This window comes from Temnothorax longispinosus, chromosome 9, assembly GCF_030848805.1.
Source record: "Temnothorax longispinosus isolate EJ_2023e chromosome 9, Tlon_JGU_v1, whole genome shotgun sequence".
Lineage (NCBI taxonomy): Eukaryota > Metazoa > Arthropoda > Insecta > Hymenoptera > Formicidae > Temnothorax > Temnothorax longispinosus.
The window spans coordinates 2,566,396-2,588,301 of NC_092366.1; the positions used below are offsets into that span (position 1 = coordinate 2,566,396).

The 21,906-nt window shown below is 34.6% G+C and overlaps 3 protein-coding genes across 5 annotated transcripts; all 3 read right to left on the bottom strand.

Moving 5' to 3' along the window:
- Positions 1-185: 185 nt before the first annotated feature.
- On the bottom strand, positions 186-2,843 carry LOC139819428 (PXMP2/4 family protein 3). Of its 3 annotated transcripts, none has more exons than XM_071788747.1 (6): positions 2,459-2,843; positions 2,082-2,218; positions 1,395-1,490; positions 1,162-1,309; positions 874-993; positions 186-648 (listed from the first exon to the last, which is right to left on the bottom strand). In XM_071788747.1, the coding sequence occupies exons 2-6, from the start codon at positions 2,177-2,179 to the stop codon at positions 562-564; spliced, it is 549 nt and encodes a 182-aa protein (XP_071644848.1). In that variant the 5' UTR covers positions 2,180-2,218; positions 2,459-2,843; the 3' UTR covers positions 186-561. The 3 variants fall into 3 exon arrangements, with proteins under 3 accessions (XP_071644848.1, XP_071644847.1, XP_071644846.1); XM_071788746.1 differs by having other exon boundaries at positions 2,448-2,843; XM_071788745.1 differs by having other exon boundaries at positions 2,298-2,842.
- A 391-nt stretch (positions 2,844-3,234) lies between these two features.
- On the bottom strand, positions 3,235-13,059 carry Ana3 (anastral spindle 3). Its single transcript, XM_071788741.1, is given in 31 exon segments — positions 3,235-3,680; positions 3,765-3,894; positions 3,952-4,092; positions 4,201-4,412; positions 4,535-4,739; positions 4,823-4,926; positions 4,929-5,546; positions 5,624-5,820; positions 5,898-6,066; positions 6,151-6,388; positions 6,576-6,869; positions 7,011-7,234; positions 7,349-7,591; positions 7,688-7,863; positions 7,999-8,260; positions 8,382-8,606; positions 8,745-8,880; positions 8,972-9,145; positions 9,341-9,547; positions 9,619-9,828; positions 9,927-10,379; positions 10,460-10,930; positions 10,932-10,982; positions 11,060-11,164; positions 11,285-11,443; positions 11,543-11,627; positions 11,629-11,799; positions 11,963-12,102; positions 12,196-12,339; positions 12,550-12,734; positions 12,833-13,059. Coding segments are annotated over 31 exon segments (6,459 nt in total). The 5' UTR covers positions 12,879-13,059; the 3' UTR covers positions 3,235-3,396.
- Positions 13,060-14,712: 1,653 nt separating this feature from the next.
- LOC139818560 (F-box/LRR-repeat protein 4-like) lies at positions 14,713-18,458 on the bottom strand. Its single transcript, XM_071787293.1, has 8 exons — positions 18,233-18,458; positions 17,840-18,070; positions 17,318-17,417; positions 16,667-17,228; positions 16,385-16,583; positions 15,930-16,299; positions 15,495-15,840; positions 14,713-15,358 (listed from the first exon to the last, which is right to left on the bottom strand). The coding sequence occupies exons 2-8, from the start codon at positions 18,059-18,061 to the stop codon at positions 14,947-14,949; spliced, it is 2,211 nt and encodes a 736-aa protein (XP_071643394.1). The 5' UTR covers positions 18,062-18,070; positions 18,233-18,458; the 3' UTR covers positions 14,713-14,946.
- Positions 18,459-21,906: the final 3,448 nt, after the last annotated feature.

Consider the following 21,906-nt stretch of genomic DNA (forward strand, 5'->3'; position numbering starts at 1 on the left):
TGGTTGATATATTAATAGACTTTGATATAGATCATTAAAAGTATAAATAAAAATAATAAGTAAACAAACGTCGGTATTTAATAAGCTCGTCGGAAATATAATTGCAGTATCAAAAAAGAAAAAGATGATATAACTAACAAAGAATAGTTACGTAAGAATAATATAAAAATAAATAAAAAATGCAGTTTGCATGTAAATCTTTATATTCTTATTTATATCCTGGTTTTTTGGTATTTTTTGGTATCAAAATATCAATTACACTTATATTTAGCACCATTCCAATACGCATTACAATAAATCAGTATATTTTGTACAATTTTTAAATCAATATCAACAAATCATAACGATGGAATGTATTATCAACATAATATTACTTTACTTTGTACAAACAATGAAGGTGCTGTTAATATAAAGTTCATTACACGTTAATTCGTATAAAGTAATCTTATCGCTTTGGCTTTCTGAAATGATCAAGAAGCATCTAGCACACATATACATTAGCGTATTATTGCATATAGTTACAAAAATGTCTAAATGATTGCAATAGGTTCTCGTGTTCTTCTACTTCTCTTTGGAAACTTTTGCTCTCTTATTGGCAATATAGATAATCCATGCGAAACCGATGAGGTTCACCACCAAGACCCTCAACTAAAACGAATAAGATATTAAGGATTGTTTGCAAGTTTTTAACATTGTCTATAAACAATTTCAATATCAGGAGAAAGAATGATATATACAAAATATATAGAGTAAAGAAAAGAAAATTCAACATCCAAAACAAAGAATTTTTTTCAATTAAAATTATATTCTGAAAATAGAAGAATGATCTGGAATTCCTACTATTCCAATAGGATAATAAGCATATTACATTACCATTGGTGGAACATATTTTATATTGATAAAATGGAACAGCGTTAGGTACTTCAGATTAGCCATCAATGTCGGTAAATATAATCGTTGCATGTGAGCACATGCCACTTGATGGGGCTTGCCCTGCAAACAGATTTCTATTTAGCGCTAAATTACAAAGTAAAGACTGTCAGCATAGTCTTGTTCAATCACTAAAAAGTTCCTAACATTACTCTTGTTGAGATAACTTCACTCAATTTATCGCATTAATACATTTTTATTTTATGTATTGCAAGTCTATGATCTTCGTACCTCGAAGATGGCAAGCAGGTAGAGCGCGAGTGCCTGGAAACACGGCGTGTAAATAAGCCTCTCTATCAGAAGTATCCCCAGGGGATTCTTCACGAACAATCGTACGTATGTGTAAAAGTAATGTGGCACTGGCCCTCCAAACAACAAGCTGCAACATTTCGCGCGCATGAGAGGCCGCAATTTCTCAAACCTGCTTCATTAGCAGCGCACACAAACTATGGTCTGCAGCTTACCCAAACAGAGCAAAGGCCAGAACACTGTCCTCGTTAAGCTGCTTGGCGCCAGACAATTTCTGAGACGCCACATTTCCCAGGACTGCGACAATGCAACTGAAAACAATTACAATTTTCTCTATCATCTAATTTATCAGTGCAATCAAACGTATAAGCCTGGTTTGTAAATATGCTCATTGGAATATTTTGTAGTATATAAAAATATCCAGTAAGGAGAGAAACATGTTAATATATGGCATTTTGCCAGCAGATTTGATTAAAATATTACAGCAGATTAACATTAACAACATTCGCATTAAACTCGTTTTGTTGACGATAAAATCTGCTGATACAATCTGATTGATGCGGCAAAAACCGACCAAACCTGTTATATCACAACTATTTAAATGGTATACTTATGTCATTACGAAATGGCATTATGTTATATTTCTGCTGGCAATCTGCCAACAAAATTTATAGCCCTTGTGGAATTTCTTTTTCATTTAGTTGCATGGACATTTATTAAGATATTTTTTAGTGTGTATATGTACACATATATAAATACATTATCTTTATATACCCTATATTTATATAATAGATGTTTTTATTATATCATTAATTCATGACTAAGGCCGGTTGTGATATAACGCGTGTGCTTAGTCATGTATACTTCTACTGAGTACATGCAAAATTCTACTGCGTTGTTACCTCGTTACAGCTTTTGTCCTCAAGGGACTGTTGTAGAGCCGCTCTAGGTACGCGCCGATGAGACTGTACATGAGATTGGCCGGCTTGGAGAGTGACATTTTTGCGCAATTAATTGCCACCTGCCCCTCGACTTGGTCCTGAAAGACACAGATTTGTACGGCGAGTCGCGAAAAATGTAGATTGTGCGATAAAAAAAACAAGGTGCAAAGTGCAAACCGCTGTCAGCTGATAAACAGATCCCCCTTCTGGAGTCGCTCCTAGAAGGACGGGTTGCTCAATTGCAATAGTTTTTTATCACATTGCGATTTACATGACGAACGTGGAACGTGTACTGAGAACGCAAATACGTCGAGATCTGAGAAATACTTTGTACGAACGCGAACTCGGACGAAGATCCCGAGAAGTCTGCCTGCGCAATTCGATCCGATCTCCAGGGACTCCAGACTCCAGACTGGAAATGCTGGAATTCGACAATCGATTCTTCCGCCGAGTATACGGTTCTTCGAGACGTATGGCTAACAAGTGGCAACTTCGAACGAGATCGATTAATGTGCAGGAATTACGAAATCTCGAGGATTCGCGGGGGATTATAACCTCGTTCCGCCAGCCAGACTTCGACTTAAGTTTTTTTCACAGAAAACGCTCAACACAATTGTCTTCTTTGAGGCTTCACTTTAATTTAAATAAATGAAAGAAAAGATATTTTGTCGGTCTCGGTAAAATCTACGAATGTGCGTGGTTACCGAACTGGCGATATGATTGACAAAAGTAATACAGTGGGCAATGAGAAAAAGAATTTTTGTGCATATACTTTAAGTGAAAATTGTCGAAAAAGTGCTCGCAATCGTTTCTGTTTGCAATTATATGTTTAAAAACTCTATCAATTATTTACCTAATTTAAAGAATATAACATTTCTCTTGTAATGGACATTATATTGATTAAACGGTTTTCTTGTTATATATTATTTATACAAAATTTATTTGAATAAACCTTACGACTTATTAGAATGACTAAATCAGGTCAGTAGATAAACTTAATATCATTTAGAATCTGAATTCGTGGAATATGGATTTGTTGTAAAGGATTGTTAAAAAATAAAATATAAACCATTATATAATGGCTACTTAAACACTTGTTCAAAAAGTGTGTATATCTACACTGACAGTTTGTATTAACAGCAGCACTTCAAAATGCATACTCCAATATAACTATACAATATTTCGTATATAAAAAAATATTACATGATTTAATTATTTTACAAGCTAACGTTGGTCAGAAATTAGTATGTACAACATTTGGTCATTCGTCAAAATATCAACTAGGTTGCGCGTCAACATTCTTCATTTCGACTGGACTGAGAATGGTGAGCACGTATTGCAGAACCTTGACCAGTTCCTGCTCCTGTTTACTGGCGTCGATACTCGACAACGTAAATCTGCCGAGGGCTTCCCGAATACTCTGCGAGAACCCGGCGCTTCGCGCGATAAGCTTTCCTTTTTGGTTGTTGCTGATCAGAGACCACAGCATGGATCCAGCTAGATTGATCTCGCATGGTGATCCATTCTTGAAGACGTCGTGCAGCAGATTGATGAAATCCACTGAAAAATAGCAGACATTTAGTACGATTTGTAATGTAAATACAAATTATTGCATCTTTCTTAGGTTTGCACTCGTTTATTTACCTGAACTAAGAAGCCGAGGTCTGTTTGCTATGTTGAACGCTAAATTGCGTAATATCGATATTGCGAGAACTTTGCTCGATGACGAGGAACATTTTGCTAAGTGCATTAAAACGTCCAGAGCATCGGTGGCCTGAAAATGTTACCATATAGTTGTCACAAGCAACTAATATATGTTTCTATATTTTACCTTTGGTACGCATAACTGTCCCTCCTCGTAATAAGTAAAATCTATTAAAAATTCTAGACAATATATTTCCACTAATGGCCACGGTTTCACCCGTTTGGTGATGGTGGGATGTATCTTGGTAAAAAGCTGGAGAAGATTACTCTGTAAAATGAACCATTAATTCATAATTAATTAATCAGTTTGGAAACAGCAGTCTCATTACTTTGAGACTATTCTGTAATAATAATAATAATGAGATGATTTAATTACCTTCGAAATGCAGACTCTACACTCGTGAACGTGCACCGCATTTCGCAGAATGTGGAAGGCGAAGTGCATCTTGTGATTATCGAAAATTTGACCGGCTCTTTCAATTTCTTTGCACGTTACTTGTATGACGACATGTATCAGCGCGAGCGTATTCGGCGTTTTCCTCAATCCACTTCCCGGTAATATCGTCGTTAACGTTAAAGACTGTGCGGCTAAAAAATTAAAACGCAATTTAAAAAGATTGCATATTATTTTTAACAGAGAAATCGTATAATCTTTCTCAAAGTTGTTAATAATAATTAAATAAAGCGTAGGTTTTTAAACGTAATCTTACCAACGTTACATTTCGTTGTGAATGTCGCCAGCAATTTTAAAGCAGACGTTGACACTGTTTTATTTAACGCTATCCAGGCCCATAACTTGTGCACCACGTCCGCTAAGCCCTCTTTCGTCAGGGTTTCTTTAACACATACATCTCCGCACATGAAGTTCATCAGAAGTATGAAGGTACAATTCACATCGTGCAACAAAGGATGAGTCTGTGCAACAAAAAAAGACAAGTTCTTACAAATTCATACAGGAAATTATGATCGAAATTCCATGTATTAAAGTCTTTCCCTGCCTTTTTCTCCGCTTGCTTCTTGTAAAGCTCAAACGGTTGAAGATTCAGCTTGACATACAATTCTTTTAGGATCATCAACGCGGTCTCGGGAAGATTACCCCGTATGCCGCTCGCTTTGCCTTCTTCGACACGCATAGTAGATTAGTAAGGGCACCTACAATAAGATCTTTATCCTCCGATTGTTTGCTGCTCTTTTTGGATTTCGTGTAACTGTGAGCGATGAAAAGATGCAGTAACAGTCCACATAATTCGCCTCCTATGGTAGTTTGTCCTTGATCTGGTAGCTGATCGTCTTTCGTACGCAAATCTTTCTCGCTCTCGTTTGATTTTCTGGAATGCACATTCGCGTCTCTTATTGATAATTTGTTGACGTTCGATATGATATCTCGCAAACCACTATCTTTGCTTTCAATCGAGACATGTGCCACATTAGTATCGAGCACGGTTTGTAATAGAGAGGTGCCGCTTCTTCCCAAGGAATCTTTTTGAATCTCGTGGGACAGTAGAAAAGCTAAAGCACTAATAGCGCTCATTCTCAGATCTGTCGTAGAGTCCTTTATCGCAAGACAAATGGAAGCCAAGACCGTTTCAGGCCCGCACAATTCTAACGCGCTTTGAATGGCTTCAAAATGTTGATCCTCCGTTAACGAAAGCACAGCCACGAAGTTGTAGATTTCCGTCCAAAGTCTGTTACGCAGATATATCAGGTGCAGTTCGGCAGACTCTGAGGAAATTAATATATGGAACGTTGTTTAAAAATCCAATTATACATTTGTGACGAATAGATGTTCAAATACGTACGGTATATATCAATATTTAAGAAGCAAAATAGAATATAAAGCGAGTCCGGGGAAAAGAGTACGACGGCTGCGTACTCGTTGCTATGCGTGATGCAATTTGTTAAAACTGTGCAGATGCTGATATACATTTCCAGCGTATCAGAATAATGACTCAGACTCTTCCTACTCCTGATATCCTTCGGAATCTCAGTCAAACACCTTGAAACGAGAGATCAAATGAGATAATATAAGTGAAAAAAGATAATCCAGCGTTATAGATTTTTCTACATACATACCCGAATAAATACTTATCGATGGAATATTCGTAGACTTGTCGTACAACCTCGTGTTGTCCGACGAATATTAAATTATTCAATAAATTACAAGCAGCTGTAATAAGCGAAGGCGTCGCTATTGATTGCAAAGGATTGTCCACATCTGTTATTTCCGAAACTCTGCCGGAAACTGTAAGAGAAATAAAGAAGAATTAAATAAAAAATATAATTAAAAATAAAAGAGTTACAGTATATAACTAAATAATATAATTACAGAGTTGTAATTCATCCTGACAGTTGTATAAGTGCGATACGGTGCGCGGTACCAATGAAATGCAACTAGATTGCAAACTTTGTACAATAGTTGCTTTGCCGTTGTTTCCTTGACATTCCGACTCTTCCGCATCTAAAGTCGTCGACGTATAGATATTTGAACACAGAATGCTGATTTCATGATAGATGTTGCATTGCTCGGCATGTATCAGGATAGCTTGTGGTTGTAAAGAATCATCCTGTATAAAAAGACAATTTTCTAAAGTATGTACATAGCTTTAATTTATAATTCAGCAATTTAGAAACGTAGGAAAATATGAGTATGTTCTATGTGATATTAATTAAAAAAGAGAAATTTTTAAAATTTTAAGACTAATGCCTTCTCGACGTTTTTGATTTAATGATATATCGTGCTCTCACACTTACACATTGAAAAGCCATAGAGTTGCAGTTTTTGAGGATGTTGCAAAACGCGATACACGCTTGTTCTCTCACTAAACAAGATTCGTCCCTGCTTGTGATGCACTGAAGCAACGTGTGACACAAGTCACTCGGTGCCATGGCGATTGCGTTGAAGAGTTGCGACGCAGTATGTACTGTGTTCATTAGACCTGCCAATAATTGTAAAGCCGAGGCGCGAACCAAAGGATCTCTATTTTGCCATAACATGGGTAACCAACTTAACGAGCGTCCCTCTTCGCACCAAAATACTATCCACGACTGAAACAATGTGACAATCGTATTATTCACTTGAGTCGCAATTAATAATTAATACAGAAATAATACGTTAATTCGCAATAAATAAATAATAATTTGTACGTAATATCGTTTTCAAAACGATATTAAATTGAAATTACTTACACTTTTATTAAAATTGATTTGCATCTGATGCAACAAGTGATTAAGACATATTATCGAGTTTCTTGTTATTGATAAACCCATAAAGCTAACAGTACCAGCACCATGAAAGGACACGATCGGCTCGATAAGCGTGTTGCAAAGAGACAATAGTAGATTTTTATGATTTCTCCATTCGCATTGCCCGATCAGATACGTCAAACACGTTAACAGCCAATCGAGATATGCTAAAAAAGAGAAGGAAGGATATTCATAATATCAAACTTTACGAAATCAATATTGTAAAATAAAGATGGGTATCACTAAAATTTAGATGTAATATATTTAACAAATATTAATACCGAGATTGTAGAAATGCTGTTGATCCCCGAAACATAATGTTGAAACGACGAACTCTACAAATCGTATCCAGGTGTTCTTAGGTTCGTCGTTAGATTTCTGCATTTTTTCGATCGCCGAACATGTACGTACTAATTTCAGTATAGATTGATGTACATTCTGATTGTCAACTTCTAAGTTCTTAAATAAATCTGCCAATGATCTCGTCATGTTTTTCATAATCCTACTGATCCACGAACCTTTTCCTGAAAAAATAGAAAAGGATCATTTTAATATATAATTCGTATTTGAGAAACGCAAGTATACGCTCTCTCAGCATTTGCTATTCAGTCATCTCTCACCCTTCTTTGCAACATTTAAATACAATTGTAAAAAGATTAGAACGTCCACGAATAAATCACAGTCCTCTTTACTTGTAGGATGCGATAATAAAAATCGCTCGAACGTTTGTTCCCACGGCAGTGACTCGATATCTTTCTCATCGTTACGTTGAAGTACTTTGTAAAATTTCAGATACCTGAGAAATCAAATAATTATAGCAGATAACAAACAATATGCTGTAATATGCGTTTGATACGCGCTTAAGTTTGATGCGTTAAAATCAACAGTAGTAATGAAAATTATTAGCTATAATAACTTAACAATTACTTACATTGTGAGGTAATCTAACGCGCATATAACGCTATAGTGCGTAGTAGAATTTTGAATATTGTAGAGTTGCTGTTGACAACAATACTGTGGAAAACTGCATTGTAAAGAGAGAAGATCCTTTTCAAGAATCATCAATTTCTGTGCAATTTCGGAATCCTTTAAATCATCTAAGCATTTCCATAACATGTTTATGCCGCCGTTCCATTCCCAGGCCCAATACTGTCTAATGAACGTTAAGACTATTGGTTTGCTGCCATGAATTACTACAAATTATAAAATAAGGAACTATTAACTTTCCGTTAATTCTATAATAACTCGCGAAATCGTACAGAATTAGTAACATATTCTTTCCAGCTGAAACATTTTATAAGTATTATTACTTACATGATACATCAGATCGCCTATGTATACTCGTCTTCCAATGAGATCTGCACACGAACGGCAGTTTCATGTTTGTCACAACAATATATGGCAACGAGATATGTGACGCAATGTTGTTTTCCACATCTTTTTCGTTAACTCTAATGATATATTCGCTGTAGAGTAGTAAGCACAATAGTTGCGCGCCATCGGATTTTACACACTCGTTGTTTGGAAACAAAAAGAGGCCTAAAATATAAGATTTTATGCATTTAGCATCAAACTTATATTATAAATTATGCAAATAGCAGTGGAACTTTACTAGATATGTTTAAATTAAATTTTAAACAAGTATATGAATTTAAAAAATTATGATAAAATACATACTTCTTATGATACTAAAAAGAACATTAGTTTTGAGAGATAACTCATGTCGTATGGTACATTCAAAGAGTGCGAGTAGTTTTAATATGCTGATTATTGGTATCACAGAATCTGCGTAATTTACATAATCCTTTTCTACCTAAAAACATTTAATATATTTAAAACATTTAAATCGGATGAGAAACATTTGTAATATTCTTTTTTATCAAGTATTTTATCAAGTAACTTACCAGGGCTTTATTGAAAATATCCAAAATCAAAGATAGTCCACCTTGATTAATAAACAATTTATGCAAGGAAGTGTCGGAAAGCATCACGCTAATTTGTACTAATGCAGATTTTCGAATTTTCGGGTCGACATTTGGTTCGTTCAACATTTCCAGCACAGATAACATATTGCTCCTCTGTAAACAAAGTATTTTTGTGAATTACGTTCGAAATGATATATACATTTTATATACATATATTTCTAAAATTGCATTTTAATTTTTAATATTAATTTTAATAATTTAAAAAATATACATAAGGACAATTCTCTGCCAAATGACTAAATCAAGACCATAAGAGATTTTCAAATATTCTGAATGCAAATATGTAACCTGATAATTGCCTTCTGATCGCTTAATGGAGTTTCTACGTTCAAATAAGCAGAGTGAGCTAAGAGGCAAGCCGTGTAAAGACGACAAACGTGGCAATTTCTGGACAGAATCCTTTTCCTTCCCAAGAAGCCAGATTAACCGACACAACGCTTCTTCCCGGATATCACTGTCTGGTGAATAGAGAAATCTCAAATTACCTTTTAACACCTGAAAAATTGAAATTTATATAGCACATAATAAATAATCACGAAAAAATGTCTGCGATCAAGTTAAATTACCTCAAGAAAAGGCAACTGTATACTGTTGGAAACATCAGGATCAAACATTTTAGTTATACATTGGCCTAAGGGTGTATGTGTATCAGCGTGACACTGTAAGAGATACAATACAGGAACGAGAGCTTCTAAAGCTTTCAACCATCCAGTTTCGCCCATTTGTATTCTTCCTTTCAGTATAAATACTAACATGTCTCTCGATATCTCATTTATCTGTGTATCAAATCAAAATTAAATTAAATTGTAAAATCAAAAACTGCACCATAACTTTGCAACACAAAAATGTTTGATTAAAAAAAATTGTCTATTACTCTGCTATCCTCGCTAGTTGCGCCATGAGAAATGATTTCTGTCAAGACATTTGGTTCAAACAGGAACGTCAAATTTTCCCACGATAGTTTACTATATTCTACTCCTAGAATACTCTTAATCAGGACGTGGCATTCGACATATGTGGTATATCGGATGTCTACATCTGCGTTTGCTAATAAATTCAATATCAGTTTTGTTGCCAACGCATGATCCTCATCATTTAAAGAATATCTCGGGATGTCTTGTAAAAATTTTACAGCCGTTTTAACGACAGTTAAATTTTTATGATACGACAGACTCAATTTAGACGCACGTAACATTCTTAACGTTTCCGAAGGCGATTGCTCCGATAAATTTCTTAATATACAGATAGCTGACTGCATAGACTTTGCGACGGTTCTAGTATCATCGAATAGTTTTATCAGTGCTATCTGATTAGCATCCTGAAATTGCTGCAAATGAAAATGATTGTATTAACGGTGATAATCGGCATTAATGAGTGGAATAGGAAAATAAGAATTGTATTACTTACACGAGCATATTCTAAAAGCATGGAATGCAATGCTGGGTACAATAGATATATTGGTGCGTCCATTATAGCATTTGTTATTGATTCTTTCAAAGAATTCGGTATAACTGCGTCCGCTAGCTCTAATGGCACGATACTGCTCAATAATCTCATAATAATGGTAGTAAGATACAAGTACGTTATCCTCAAGTGATCTACATTACTACAGCTTCCAAAATATTCCATCACCTCCCCCATTAAATTGAATAACGCCTTTAAGTCATCATTTATCTTCAATGCCATACCATCGTTGCAGAGCCAGATATTCGGCATTACACAAATTGTCAACAGCTGCACTAATTCATGCGTTAGGTCTGTGACATATTTGATGTTTCGTAGAGGAAAAAGGGTATTGATAGGAATGCTTAATTGAGTAAGAACGTGTTTCAAAGATTCTATACAATAAACCGGCAGAAGCATCTGCTGCAATTGTAAGAACAGAATCGTCGACATTTTCGCTGATACTCTGACTTCTATCGCTAGTCCCCTAAAAAGAATATTACACAATAAAGAAATCTCAAGAATGATAAACTTGATAAAAAATCAAAGACAAAATCAACTCACTGCCGATTGATATGCTTGATAGTTCGCTTCCGGTACACCACTATCTGGACCATCTCCACCTTCCGAGGATGTGTAAACGTTGCTATCTAACTTGCCACCCAATAACTACGTAAAAAATAGTACAAAGAAATAAGGTAAAATCGCTAAATCATTATATTGTTAAGTATAACAGATATTATATAGTTTCTTGTATTAAACAAGCGTAGAAAAATAATTGAGAGTTACTTTTTGCTTCTTATTCGCCACACACGGTTCACAGTAGTAATAAATGCGGAACCTTAGAGAACGAGTTAGTTTACGCAATGTCTTTAACACAGTCGGAACTATACATGCGACATTAGTTTCTGACATGTTAGTGCTCGATTTAAGAAGACCATGAAGTATCTGTAACACATTTAAGATATATACTTTATTAATTTATCACTCAAAACAACATGTATATACGCATGTATTAAAGGAAATTTATTAAAAGAAAATGTTTACCGTAATTATTGCTGGTCGCTGAAGGAAAACTTCTGCTGGAAAATCTTGCATCATAACATTTGTTATAAACTGACACGTATGTAGTATGATTTATATCGACAGCATTATTAAGAGCTTCTTCAACTGCGGTGAGTACTCCTCTATCCGATGTAACCAGTGGTTGCCATGGCATTACTAACCATTTAATACCACCTTCTATCGTTTTAGAAACTTGTGTACCGTTCTCACTTTCCAGTGTCATATCAAATGGTATAGTACTATAAACACAATTCATATATGCATATAAATATGATACTCAAGAAAAAAATATTTTTCCCAGAGCCAACTTTTTCTTACAAATTCAACCGTTACTAATTTTCTAACGCATGCTCAATAATATATTACTCCATTTTGTTATAATACTTTTGTATTAATTCTTACTTGTCCAAGATAGACGGGAGATTGAAAATACCATTCAAATCGTTATAGTCTTCCCTTTCATAGTCCTTATTTGTATACCTAATACGATCTTGTGTTTGTATTCTGGATCTACCAAATTCTGAACATACTGTAGCAATATCCTGCAATGTGATTATAGTTACCTGTTTGTTCCTATAATATATATGTATACATAGTTATTATTATGTTTTAATATGTATGTTTGATTTATTTACCTGACTCCTTTCTGGATGCAGAACGGCTTGTTCGATTTCATCTAATTTCGCGTACCATTCAGGGGGAAGCTTTCTCCTTAATTCGTAAAGTTCATTTTGGAACTTTAACTTGCCAAATGCATTCAAGTAACTCTTTACGTCTGCCTTGAAGCAAAGATCGTACATTAATTAAAATAAAATGAGTTATTTATGTTGCACGTTAAGTATTTTACAAAAATTTAAAGCACTATCTAAAGTAGATTTTTCTGTATCAAAAACATTTTATTCTGAGCTTAAGGGTATTAATGAAAGAAGAATAGGATTTGTGCTAAATTTGAAATTTGTCAGTAATCATCAGCATAAGAGTCTGAGTACCTTTGACAGTCGCAATAACAAATTGAGTACTTTCTCTGGCTGCGGCGCAGTCTCGAACGAAAACCAATTGAACAGCCTTTGGATTATCTCTCTTTTGACAGCATCGCAGTCACACGCGAAACCTAAATCGTACTTGGAGATAATATTATCCAAAGCTCGCAGGCGTATCTCATCGATAGCGTGGCCTGAAAAACGAAATGTCAAAGTAATGGGAAAATACGCAAAAAGTGTGCGTACATATAAAGTTTTTCCGAATGACCATTTATCTCCTCTTATTCATTACCAAGTTTCTTAACGTGTACGGCGGTTATTCCGGCGGTGCCCAGCATTGTAAATAATAATCTGTCAGATCGTTGGAGGTTATCTGTCACACGGGCTTTGAAAATTTAACCGCCAAATTTTGCAGGCCATACGCCTGTTGCGTATCTGCCGTGGTCGATCGACACGCCGCCTATCGGTCCACGAAGGCACAAGAAAGGTGAGCAGCTATTTGGCGCGAAGAAATGCAAATACAAGTGAAGGGAAAGTGAAATATGTTTAGTTCAAATAAAAAATTTGACAAAATAACCTTTTGTAATTTATTTCAAAATGTTAATACTGATTTTTTTCGTCCAAAATCTCTAAAGATATTGTATTTGTACGAGAAACGAGATTGATCGATAATCAATCTCGCTAATGTATAAAATTCGTATACTTTATATGGAAAATACGATCGACTGGTACAAAAAAACTTTAACATATTGTAGCCAATAAGAAATGTAGCATTAATTGAATTAACGAAAAATAAACGTGTTAAGTATGCACCTAAAATTGAAGCGCGCCTTGCTGAGACTTATTTATAATAAAAATCATTATTTATAAAAAAGGATTTAACATTGTTGATGTTTATTCCTTTTAAAAAATTAGGAACAAAATTATTTCGAGGTAATCACGTGAAGTCAAAGAAATTGCGGTCAATAACAGTGCTGCGCGAATTATATTAATTAAAAGTTTTATCCGAAACTATAGTAAATAAATTTGTAAATTGAAAGACATTGTAGTTAATTTTTTAAGAAATATTAGAAACGATCAGTTAAATAAAACTATTGTTCATAAATAATATAATTTTTAAATGTAACTATTTTGGACTACTGCAATAATTATATATTTTCTGTTTCATAAAAAATATATTTTCTCGAAATTGTAAAAATAATTGTTTTCGTCAGTTATGAAAGAATTTCTTATAAATACGTTTCTTAGTTCTGAAACGATCATTGTTTCATTTCAAATTGTTATTACGCTTGTAAGGCTGATCTATCTAAACAAGAGTGCACAAACATGTCGCAGTTGTGTGTATTTATGTCAATGAAGAATATGTACCGTACTACATCCACAACTGACCAGCCACTAATATAGAATAAATCTTATAATAGTGATTATATACGTCCAATCCGCAAAATGCAAAAAATAAGGGTGCACCACAAATAGTTCAGTTTCACAAAGAATAGATCCTTTAGACAAATGCTGCTCAGTAAATAAAATTAAACACATACAAAAAAAAAAATTCTGTCGCTAAAGTATCCATTTACGAAATAAAGAGAAGCATCTGGAAGAATTGCGTTTTGTATGCAAAAAATTATAAAAATTCCAAACTAGTGATACATATCACAGTTATGAATGACTTTCACAAGACAAAGGCTTTAAAATAATTTTAAAAAGAATTGAGTACCTATCCTGAGAAGCTTCAAAACTCGTATAAAAATATTCAAGTGACGAAAAACGAATGGGTTTGAATTTGTATAAAGTCGGAAAGTCAATCGGGATGTTCCCAATGATTTAAGCCAAAGGTCTAAACAAATAAGGTGTGTTTGAAAAAAGCACATTAAATCAAAACAAGGAAACAAAATTTTAAAGAACTTGCCAATTCAATTTAAAAATAATAAGTTTCACGAAAGAACGATTGCAGATATGGCTCATGGTCTGGAAACTGAGATTATCGCGAGAAATTATTTTTGCATGATACTGCATGGATTAAAAGTGCAAAATCAAATTTCAGTTTGTCAGAAATAGGTTTAGGTTTGGAAAATTTTTTTTGGGCGTGGGAGTGCAGAGGAAAGGGTGGAGGCCCTTCCTCGCAAACTACTAAATTCTTTTTATACTATAATATATGTAAATATACAAGAATCATTTCAAAACTCTTATTTATTTCAAATTTTACGCACTTTTACATCACTGCGCATGCTTTCTCTGATGCTCATGTATGTACATACTTGTACATACCCTGTCGATATAGAATATTTCTTAACCCGAAAATTGTCACTTTTAGTACTTTATAACTTTTGTTTCTACTTGATAGCGACGATTTTAGCTTTTATATTCGAATTTAACACGCCAAAATACATAACATATTGTTAAATTTCAGCCAAATTGGTAAGAATGCCACCTTCCTACATCATCTTCATATCCCTCATCATCATGATCGAATTCCTTTTGATATTTAAGGATGGACACGTGTGGATATTTTTCCTTCGCCTGAGCAACGAACGCCTGGCGATCATGCGTGTCGTTGGACCAGTACCGCAGAACGTAGATTGTTTGTAGTTTAGGACACTGCTCAAGAATTGCAAAACTAGATATACCGCCCCCCAAGTATAATTGTCTTAAGTTTTTACACAGTGTCAGATCGTCATCGTGGACGTAGAAATCATCGGGACAGCCCACAGAATAGAAATCCATCAAATTGACTTCTTCTAAGCGTTGACAGGAGGAAAACAATCTATGCAAGCTATGCTTATCGATTATGCAATATCCTGCCGGTGCGAATATGTTTCTGTAACAAAAGTCATATTATTAATTCAATCGCAATAAGAAAAACAACATAACCATTTCATAATGTTTGCAAGAAATGTAAATAAACATTTTGATAAAGAATATGTGTTTTAAAAGAAAATCTAGCACACACGTACATCTCAATCATTGTCAGTTTTCGTAAATTCTTGCATTCAGCGAGGGCATGAATACCTTGCGATGTAATAATATTGCCCGATAAATCTATTATTTCCAAGTCTGGACACGAATTTCTTAACTGTATTGTGATTGCGTCTAAATGTAATAATCTTCTATGATCGACCGAAAAACACAGCATGCCCAAATTTAAGTCACGCATCCGGCGAGTTTTTTGCAGTATTTTGCAAAGAGATTCAGCTCTTATACCGCACGATTCAAGGTCTAATTTCTCTAGAAATTCTAGATTTCCGAGACTCGAAACTTCTTGGTCCATTCCCTCCAGAGTACAATAACTGAGATCCAATACTAAAAAAAAAAAAAAAAAAAAAAAAAAATGTATATATTAGTCACATACGGTTTATCTGTAATCTTAACAATCATATTTATTTATGTACCTTTCAAATTTTTGCATATCTCTGAAATTTTTAATATAGATAATTTGTCAACAAAATTGCATCTATTTAATCGTAAGTGCGTTAAACCATCGCCGCAACTCTGAAGAAAGTTTACGAAATCCGGAGCAGAAATGCAGCTCGCTGTAAGATCCAACTGTTGTAAATATTTACATTTGGATGCAAAATAAGACAGAATTTTATCATAACAAAAGGATGAATCCCTAGAGTACTCTTTTCTTAAATTTCGCAAGTTCAAACATTTAAAGAAAAAAGGATCCTGTGTTAAATTATTGAGGCGGTTATTTACTTTGCTCATACGGCAAAACGACCTCATATCCAAGTATTTTAATATTATTAGTATTATTTCATCCTGCAAAAACAAAACATAAAATTTTAATAAATGAGATTATGTTGTAATAAATTATAACGAAAAATAAACTTCAAAAATATTTTACAGAAAACGCAGAAAAACTGTCAAGTTGCTCCTTGGAGTCTCCCGAAGAGAATTTGTTATCTTCTATAAATTTTACATAATTCCAATGATTTCTTAATAAAGGGTGATTCACATGTCCCTGCTTAGAAGATGGCACATCTTCTTCTCGAGATACTTGCTTGTGCGCGAGCTTACTCTTGTGAAAACTCGTTGCTACATCGCTGCAAATAACATTGAAACACATTTTCATTATTAAGTAAATAAAATAAGATTGAATATTACTTAATATCGAAAATTATAATACCTTTTACAAATAACGCAATATTTAGGAAATTCCTTTTGAAGATCAAGTATATCCGAGTGTGCATTTTCATAATCGCGTGTTGTATTATACAAGTCTTCCAATAGATACATGTTCCAAGCATCTTTCTTTTGAGAGTCATTTTGTTTTTGTTTAGCACAACAAATACAATGACGCGAGCAAGAATCTCTTTGTACCCAAATGCGATGTAACAGTCCAGATAAACTCTCATTTTCAGGATTTTTAGGTAAAATCAATTTTGATGTACCGATCAGCAACACAGCATCTAGCTGTGTGCAAGAGTTGGATATAAATTGTAGTCTAAGCTTTTTGGCTTTAAACCTTTGGTTACAAGACTGTAAAAGCGGGGAAAATATCCGTGATTCCGCATGTCTGCGTCTATAGGATGTAGAAAGTCCGTAGAACTGAGGGTCTCCATCCCACAATAGAAGCCACCGACTCTCATCATCAGAATCTTGGGCCCAAACTTCAGTCACGTTCCCATAATTATATACTTCATATATAGAGACTCGGATTGGATATACAGCTTCATGAAATTCAAGATCTTCAAAATAGAAAATTTACGTATAACCTTTTCTTAACATAAACATTTTTCTTGCCAATATCTTGTTTATCAATTCAAATGTTACGTACCAATATCATGATAATAAGCATCTCTAAAACGCTTTGATGCAAAAGTATATGGCACTTGTTTCTGCCATGGAGATATTGAAATATCGAAATCATACTTCTTCTGTAATAAAGAGCAAAAACCCAATTATAATAAAGTGACGTCAAATGACGTCTTAATAACGTCTATGACGTCATCTTTGCTACTTGGGAACAAGTACTGACTATTACCAAATGTTGTAGCATAAAATTAGATTGCGATTACTTTCTATAGAAATATAATAATTGTATAGAATAATAATAATTATAGAGGTAATAATAATACAGATATAATATCAGGAGAGGATTATTACTATTCCAACACAGAGCTGTGTTTCAAGTCTGACAATTTAGTCGGCGCGCAGTTTACTATCTATGTAAAGTTGGAAAATATATAAAAATTTAAAACTTTAAAATAACTTTTGCGCATCATCAATCGCGTCTCAATTAGTCCGCTTCTTTTATATTCGTGAATAACAGATAATATCAGAAAATGCACATACGTACCATAAGAAAATTTTCATGGTTTGGAAAATTGCGAGGTGTTCCAATTATATTATTACGAATATTACTTATGCTAGTAGTATTCGTACAGTTTTTTGCGGATATATTGCTGTCCTTCACAAATTGATATATGAAATCAACATAATCCTCTCCTACCACTACTCTGTCAGTATAAGGATATTGGACATCACTATCGCAATGTGAAGAATTATAATTGGATGTCATGTTCTCTCTCTGAAAAAAGATAAAAGATATAAAGTAATAATATAATAAAATATAATAAAATGTAATAATCTTTGTGCTTTGTCAGCACATATGTCAAAATGCTATGTTATAATATCATATACTTATTATTATAATTATATCGCAAAGTATAATTATAATATCTATACTTACTTGTAAGAAAGTTTATTTCCTTGCTTCCTGTTGTGGATGTAGTAAAAGAAACAGGACTGGATAGAATACACCGAACCGAACAATATTTATTTAATAAAGACCTTTTCTTGCGATAAAAATCATCACACGTATTGTCTTTTGACTAAATGTAAAACTGAAAACTTTATTACGTGCGACCAAAACAAAAAGTGTAAACTCAGCTGAATACTGGAAGTTACTAGAACAATGACTTGACAGTTAGTAGACTCGAACTCTAAAAGATGACGCATAGAAGGATGCGCTCATTGGTCGCGCCATCTTGATGCGGAAGGTTTCAGTTCACAACACTTCCACATGCAATGTTGAAGCGCGAAGGGAACCAAAGGGAACGTCCCGTTTGACCGCGTTGCGATTGACAACATTTTTCCACTGAACCAGCCAATCAGATATTTTTATTTTTAATCAGCCAATTGATGATGTGGTGAATCATGGTGAATTGACGTGGCCACTCAAAAGGCGATACAAAAAATAATACAGGCAGTGACGAACAGTGGTCACTCGCGGCATTATGCGGCATTATTTGCAGCGCGCTGTAGGTAAACACAGTGACCTGTGTTACCGACAGAAACTAGGCATTGCACGAAGAAGTTGCAAAGGACGTTGTTAGATGGCGCCACATGTACCGTTTGCTGCTCAACCAGCTCAGCAAGAGCATTCGCGTGATAATCTGTGACCACTTTTCGACTTCAACGAGCGCATGTTCCGCGCGCGGCTTCTATTCGCGAACGACGCGAACTTGTTTAATCGAATTTTGTGCAGCGACGATTACGTATCATTATTCGTGAGAGTACGGAAGTTCGCTTTAATCGGTAAATAGAAATTCCAAATAAATATTTAATGATAGCAGCGAGAAAAGAAATCATTCTGAGAAGGAGACGAAGACGATTCATCATTTTAGGATAACTTCAATCGAACTCCTGATTAATTTAATCATTGATAAACTTAACATATAAGAAAGAAATAGGAATAATGATGCTGTCGACAAAATTCTGCCAATTGAATTAATTATCGTTTAATTTATCTAATAATACTTGTCATTCTACGAAAGTAAATAAAATTTATTAACATATGGACAGAAAAGATTTGGAATAATACAATTAAAAGTTTATTTTAATTTTGCCAGTTAATTTATTAAATAAAACTGTACTATTTTATTAACGTGGAATTGTTAACTTTTTGTTGTTCAATATATAGAAAATAGACCAGAAATAACAAATTATATGGTTAGAAATTTTACTTTAAGCAATTATTCTGTCGGTTGAATTAATCGCCGATTAAGATCAAGTAATATATATACACTATTTTATTAATCTTGATAGGATTATTAATATTTTTTGCCGCTTAAAAAAAATTACGAATGACAATTACACAAGTCATATAGTTAGAAATTTTATTTTAAACAATTCTGTCGATAGAATTGATCGTCAATTACTTTGTCACGTAATCTCTGTACTATTCTGTTATTTCTGCTAACATAGATAAAATTATTGATTTTTTGTTATTTGAAATATGGAAAACAGGGATTAGATTAGGAATATGAAAGAAAAAGAAAGAGACGATGAATTGTACAGTTATAGAAATTTTGCTTTAAGCAATTCGGTCGGTTGAATTAATCGCCGATTAAGTTAATCGGAGTTCGTCGAAGTTGCCCTTAGGTGTACAGACACAGCAATTGACGACACAACAAGGATCTTTCAAAGGTCCGTTTAATCACCTTACGAAATTACAAGGATAATTCGAAGCACATGCTTTCCGCTAACGAGGTACGTGTAGGTATTACGATCGGTTTAAATTTTTACGACACTGAATTACATAATTATGTATACATTATTTAACTGCATATAAACATACAAAAGGTTTAAAATTAATCATCGAGTCGTTGATGAAACATTCGCAATTACCGTCTCCAGCACCACGATCCGACTCTTCCGCGTCATTCGGGCTCGATAATCCTTCGTTATACCGGGTGAAGCTCGAAGCTTTATCGTGGTTAAAAAAAAAAAAGAAAGAACAATTCGTCATCCCGTAAGACTTAAACACCTATTCTCGTAGCACTTCCGAACCTGTCTTACCATAAACGATGTGTCGCGTTGAAAATAACTTTTAAATTTATTTTTTATTAAAATACACTCAGAAGCAATCTCGTCCGAAATTGCTTCGAATTCACCTCGTCTCTTTGTAGGAACAATAGAACGAGCGAGATCGGTACGGATCGGTGAGAAACGAAAGCGGAGACTGCATGCTTCGTTAATCACACAGAAAACGAACGACAATAGAGACGCGTTTGTATCGCTTACGGGATGACCGATACGTGCGAGCGTACGGATAAAGCATATACGCGCGACGTAACCCGCAAGGATGCTCTCCTCCACGCTAATAATAATAACTCATTCAACGAAACGTGGCGCGCATTACATCCGCAATTCGGCCCTCCGCCGCGTGCTCGGCCGCTCGTTTCGCGAGCGTTGCCGTAAAAACGTGATTTACGACCTCGCTCTATGCCAGCGCGGAGGGCGCCGGAAATGAGCCATCAATGAGACGATCGCGCGCCGGAGCACGCCGCCCACACGCTTCTCACGCAATTACATTGTTATATAATATATGTAACTGCGAATCGCATATGTTAGCGGGCGTTTATGCTATATCTTTTTATTGCGTGAAATTGTTACACGCGGAGAGCGCGACTCTCGTATTGCTATATGTAGATCGAAATAAACGCGTGATCGTCTCCTCGATTAACGCCGCATCCTTCTGTTTCCTATTTTTTTTTTTTTAGTGATACAAGAATCCGCATCATTTTATCAGAAATCGATCACATCTTTTTCTGACGCGACGTATTATACATATCTCGATGTTTGTTCTCTCACTCTCGATTCGACGGAGCTCTCTCTCTCTCTCTCTCTCTCTCTCTCTCTCTCCCCCGCATTTTCCTCTTTCAAATAATCCTCAGCGTATAACGAGGGTTTTTCGCACAGAAATCCCTTCTGCGATACGCCGAAGATTCAACCCTCGACTGAAGCTTGCCATTCGCGACAGCTCGATCGCGCTCTTAATTCGGGTTGAATTTTTTTTCAACAGGGTGAGAATTATTGCTCTTCGTTACACGATATGACATTGGTCGCGCGACATACGTAAATCGTAAATTATTTCGTCGAGTTCCGCTCGCCCGTCGCTTTTAGATGTTGCGTCCAGCACTCGGGACGAGTCAAGCTTGGTCATTTTCCCACAATTTGCAGCATTATTGAAAAACTATCCCGTTTCGTTTTTAAGCAATATTTTCAATACAATAGGGAAAGAAAATCAGTTATAAATACAAGAGCTAAAATTAATTTTGACATAAATTTGATATTATCGCATATTTTTTAGTTCTTTTATCGCCTTCTATAAATTGATGCTTATATTTAACGAATCTTCGATGAAACACAATTAATAAACAAAATTTGCAAACAGAAATATATGTAACGTATATATAATATAATATAATATAACATGTAACATTTAAATATAATATAATACAAAAAATATATCGAATATATATTATGTAACGCATTTAATATACATATAATATATTAAAGGAAAAATTCTTTTTTAATAATCATGTTCGTCGCTGGACGTTATTACACGCTAGAAGTAAC